The sequence below is a fragment of the Brachyhypopomus gauderio genome, unplaced genomic scaffold (genome assembly GCF_052324685.1).
Source record: "Brachyhypopomus gauderio isolate BG-103 unplaced genomic scaffold, BGAUD_0.2 sc223, whole genome shotgun sequence".
Taxonomy (NCBI): domain Eukaryota; kingdom Metazoa; phylum Chordata; class Actinopteri; order Gymnotiformes; family Hypopomidae; genus Brachyhypopomus; species Brachyhypopomus gauderio.
In genome coordinates, this window is record NW_027507044.1 from 15,001 (window position 1) to 20,000 (window position 5,000).

At 48.1% G+C, this 5,000-nt stretch overlaps 1 protein-coding gene across 2 annotated transcripts in view; it reads right to left on the reverse strand.

Annotated features, from left to right (window-relative positions):
• Positions 1-5,000, reverse strand: part of LOC143503270 (cadherin-23-like) — a 187,054-nt gene that overhangs the window by 11,989 nt on the left and 170,065 nt on the right. For both annotated transcript variants that reach the window (XR_013127198.1, XM_076995615.1), the window contains exons 21-25: positions 3,152-3,341; positions 2,721-2,866; positions 1,692-1,911; positions 991-1,143; positions 628-741 (exon numbers count right to left, since the gene is read on the reverse strand). Coding sequence is in view for 1 of the 2 variants with exons in the window: in XM_076995615.1 (XP_076851730.1) it covers positions 628-741; positions 991-1,143; positions 1,692-1,911; positions 2,721-2,866; positions 3,152-3,341 (823 nt within the window). In the remaining variant the exon portion in view is untranslated. The remainder of the gene's footprint in view (positions 1-627; positions 742-990; positions 1,144-1,691; positions 1,912-2,720; positions 2,867-3,151; positions 3,342-5,000) is intronic.

Below are 5,000 nucleotides of genomic sequence, written 5' to 3' on the forward strand. Positions count from 1 at the left end.
AGTGTGTGTTGAGTGTGTGTTGAGGAGAGTGTGTGTTGAGGAGAGTGTTTTGAGGAGAATGTATTGAGTGTGTGTTGAGGAGAATGTGTTGAGTGTGTGTTGAGGAGAATGTGTTGAGGAGAATGTGTTGAGTGTGTGTTGAGGAGAATGTGTTGAGTGTGTGTTGAGGAGAATGTGTTGAGTGTGTGTTGAGGAGAATGTGTTGAGGAGAATGTGTTGAGTGTGTGTTGAGGAGAATGTGTTGAGTGTGTGTTGAGGGGAATGTGTTGAGGAGAATGTGTTGAGTGTGTGTTGAGGAGAATGTGTTGAGTGTGTGTTGAGGAGAATGTGTTGAGTGTGTGTTGAGGAGAGTGGATCAAGGCTTGTGCTCAGAACGCTGGAGAACACAGTGTGCTCCCAGCACGCGTGTGGGTGTTAGATCCGAACGTGGAAGTGTCGCCATCTCTCCTCAGCAGTTTCGCTACTAACAGGAAGTTAGCTGAGCACCTGCCTCCCCAGACAGGAAGTGCTGGAGGAGGTGTTGCTCCATGCTAACTCGCCTGTGCACCTACACGCACAACTCTTTCATCTTAAGCTGGGCACACACACACAAACACACACACACACACACCATCACAGAAGACTCACCAATAGCCTCGATGATAAGTGTGTACGACGCTTGTGTTTCTCGGTCTAGATCCACCACAGTGCGCACGACACCATTCCTGAAACCCACACTGAACTTACCATCCTGATTTCCACCTGATTTTACACACACACACATACACACACACACACAGACATTAAAGAGAACAGTCAAAGAGAAATATCAATAGATCATCTAACAGTTATAGGGACATTTATGACATTTATGAAATTAACACACACATGCACACGCACACACACACACACAAACACATTTAGACACAAACCCACACACAAACAAACAAACAAACAAAACACTGTACTTATTCAGACCAGCTCAGTGACCTTTGCCTTTTGCCCTCTGACCTGTGATGAAGTAGCTGAGCTCAGCATTGAGTCCAGCATCATTATCAGAGCAATTGAGCCTCACGACAGTGAAATCGCGGGGAACGCTCTCCAACACGGACACGTTGTACACCCGTGGGAAAAAAGTAGGTGTCTCGTCATTCACATCCAGCACTGTCCAGGAGGGGGGAGAGAGAGAGAGAGAGAGAGAGAGAGAGAGAGAGCTTTAAAAGAGCTTTAGAGAGTAAAGTAAAGTAATGCTGTCCCCAGAGCAGCCATCTCAGAAGCACTGTGTGTGTATCTGTGTGTGTGTATCTGTATGTGTGTGTGTGTGTGTGTGTGTGTGTGTGTGTGTGTGTGTGTGTGTGTGTGTGCGTGCGTGCGTGTGCGCGTGTGTGTGTGTGTGTGTGTGTGTGTGTGTGTGTGTGTGCGTGTGTGTGTGTGCATGTTCTAAGACATGGGACTCATACCCGTGATATTGAGCGTGTTGGTAGAGGGACTCATACCCGTGATGGTGAGCGTGTTGGTAGAGGGACTCATACCCGTGATGGTGAGCGTGTTGGTAGAGGGACTCATACCCGTGATGGTGAGCGTGTTGGTAGAGGGACTCATACCCGTGATGGTGAGTGTGTTGGTAGAGGGACTCATACCCGTGATGGTGAGCGTGTTGGTAGAGGGACTCATACCCGTGATGGTAAGCGTGTTGGTACAGGGACTCATACCCGTGATGGTGAGCGTGTTGGTAGATGTTCGTGGATACTGGCCAGCATCAAATGCCACCAGCCGCAGGAGGTACTGGCCGATCTGCTCACGGTCCAGTACAGTTGTTGACACCAGGACACCGGAGCTGACGTTCAGACGGAAGTCGGCCCGCGGCGTGGTTGCCTGCAGCATCAGGGTCACGGCACCATTCTCAGCCTCATCCGGGTCTTGCACCCGCACCTGCGGGACGAGGCAGCAGAGGGCAGCACCGAGTCACAGGTCTGACTGGACTGAGCCACTTCCTCGCCTCATGGCTTCGCATACATCAACTTTCTCGACCCAATCACAGAGAGCTAATGAACTGTTTGCTGGAGTCCACACCAGTGATTTGTGTTCTGTGATGTGAACGTAATTGAAGTAGTTTCCAGTGATTGTGTACTGTGATGTGGACGATGTGATGGGGGGTTCTGGGGAACTGACTGGGATCAGCATCTGTGTCAGTGTGGAGCAGACATGTGTGTGACATGATCTCTTAAAGCGGCAGTGTGGACAGGGATGTGGCCGCCCGCCAGCACGCTGCAATGCTTCTTTTCACCTGATGGTGGCAGTATGGGTGACTGAATGTGTGGTACCTCACCATTATTGTTGTGTTGCCTGCACTTCAGTAACACTCAGTATTTCATACTGTCTTTGGATTTTTCATATTACATTCAATCATTTATGAATAATATTGTGATTGGACACCACTGGTGTAGTAACATCAGGACCCATATTCAGTTATGTTCTGTGACCAAACTCTCCCTGCCATGATAAACAAATGTGTCACGCTGAATATGTTGAGGAAAGTTGAATATGCCAAATAAATCAGAGGTTAAGGAGGCTTAAGGCTTAAGAGTTCAGAGGGCACTCATCATGACAACATGACAACAGTGCCGTTCAACATTGGGGGGTGGGGTTGTTCCTCCTGTTGGGGGGCGGGGTTGCTCCTCCTTCCCGACCTATTACCATACCTGTCAATTCAGACACAAGATGAAGGAATCGACACCAACCCTGAAGACGGACGAGCCAATGGGAACGCCCTCTGGGACCTCAGCAACAAATGGGAGGTTGACGAAGGCGGGGTCGTTGTCGTTCAGGTCTAGCAGATTGACATAGACTGTGGCACTGGCCGAGGAGCGTAGTGGCGGGTTTCCACCTGAAGAGGGCAGCAGAGGTGTGAGTGCCGACTCCTGCACAAACTCCGATCTCACACGGTTTTTGTCATTAAATCCAGTGAAGAGGAAAGGAATCGTTAACCACAGAGAGAAACGCCATTTAAGTCAGACTCAGAGGGCACTGCACTGCACACCTGAAGTTGAGACAGGAGCAGAAATTTAGTCCTAACAAACAAGGACAAAGTCAAGGGGACAGAGACGGACAGGCAGCATGAAAGACGGCGTCGGCAGACAGAGGGACCATGTGTAGGTCCGTGAGCACTCACGGTCGGTGGCGGAGATGACGATGGAGCGCATGAGCTGGGAGGCGAGCGGGTCCAGGCTCTCTCTGTCCAGGACCGCCCCGCTGGTGCGGATCTTTCCTGTGCGGTTGTTGATGATGTAGAAGGGGTTGGGGTTAGCGATGGCGTACACCACCGTTCCATTGTCACCGTTATCGGGGTCTACAGCCAGCACCTAAACACAGACACAGAGTACAGACCAGACCAACTTCAGTCATCCTAAATTGTACAGTTTTGGAAGCAGGTTTGCTGTTGTCATCTCAGTAACAGATACTTGAATTTGAGAAAGGTAGAGAGAGAGAAAGAGTGATAGAGAAGGAGAACAGAGAGAGAGAGAGAAAAAGAGAAGGAGGGAGAAGGAGGAAAGCAGGAAAACAGAGGAGAGAGAGGGAGAGAGAAGGGGAGGGAGAGGGAGAGGAGAGGAGTAGATAGGGGGAGAGAGAAAGAGAGGAGAGAGAGAGGAGAGGAGGAGGTATTGGTGCAGGGTTGCAGGGTTTGTGAGTAAATGGAGGTTTAGCTGAAGCTGATCACGTATCACATTCTCACGCCACACACGCACCACCCACCACCTCCTCAGCTGGGCGGGGAAGGAAATCAAGCCAACCTGTCCCACAAGAGCGGCAGGACGAGGCCACCAATTATTCACCACACTAACGAAGAAATGCTGAACACCTCTTAATTGGTCATTAGAGAAACAAAGGTTCTTTGGGTCTTTAATTACTGAGAAACAAAATGCCAAGAAAACTTTGTGCCAGGCTGACTGTGCTGAGAGAGAGAGAGAGAGAGAAAGATCGAGAGAGAGAAAAATAGAGATATGTAGAGGGAGAAGACAGAGAGAGAAAGATTGGGAAGTATGTAGAAAAGTCAGAGAGAGCAAGATAGAGAGAGATAGATAGAGATATGTAGAGAGAGAAGTGAGAGAAAGATAAGAGATATGTAGAGAGAAGACAGAGAGAAAGAGAGAGAGAGAAAGATAGAGAGAGATAGAGATATGTAGAGAGAGAAGTGAGAGAAAGATAAGAGATATGTAGAGAGAAGACAGAGAGAAAGAGAGAGAGAGAAAGATAGAGAGAGAGAAATAGAGATATGTAGAGAGAGAGAAGACAGAGAGAGCCTGATTTTTCTCTGCTTTGGCAATATTGTACAAACACATTTTTGTCAGTAAAGTTACCCTGAATTGAACTGAATTTAAATTGAGAGAGAAAGTAAGAGAGAGAGGCAGAGAGGGACTGAAAGAGGTGGAGAGGTAGAGAGAGAGAGAGAGAGAGAGAGGCAGAGAGGGACTGAAAGAGGTAGAGAGGTAGAGAGAGAGAGAGAGAGAGAGAGGCAGAGAGCAGCACAGCAGGGGGTAAGTGAATATCATGCACTTACAATCAGCAGTAAGGAGAAGTGTATTTTAAAGTTCACCCAATCGATGCGTAGTCTAATTACACACACACACACACACACACACACACACACACACACACACACACACACACACACACACACACACACACACACACACACACACACACAGTGTACAGGTGTATACACTAATCCTGGAGATTGGATATTTTTGTAAAAAAAAACATCTTTTTATTTTTTATTTTACCTTTTTATTTTTTCAATGAATCAAACATTGAAATAACGGAAGAGAAAGAGAGTGCAGGCAGATGAGGGGTGTGAGGGTCAGGGTCAGGGGTCAAGGTCAGGTTGAGGTAAGGGTCAGGTTGGGGTTAGTCATCATTAATAAATGCTACTCATCCACAATCCTCATCTTGGTTGTTCTCTCTGTCCACACTTGCTATGGGCTCACTGTCTGTGACACACTGCATCTGACCTCACTGTGTCT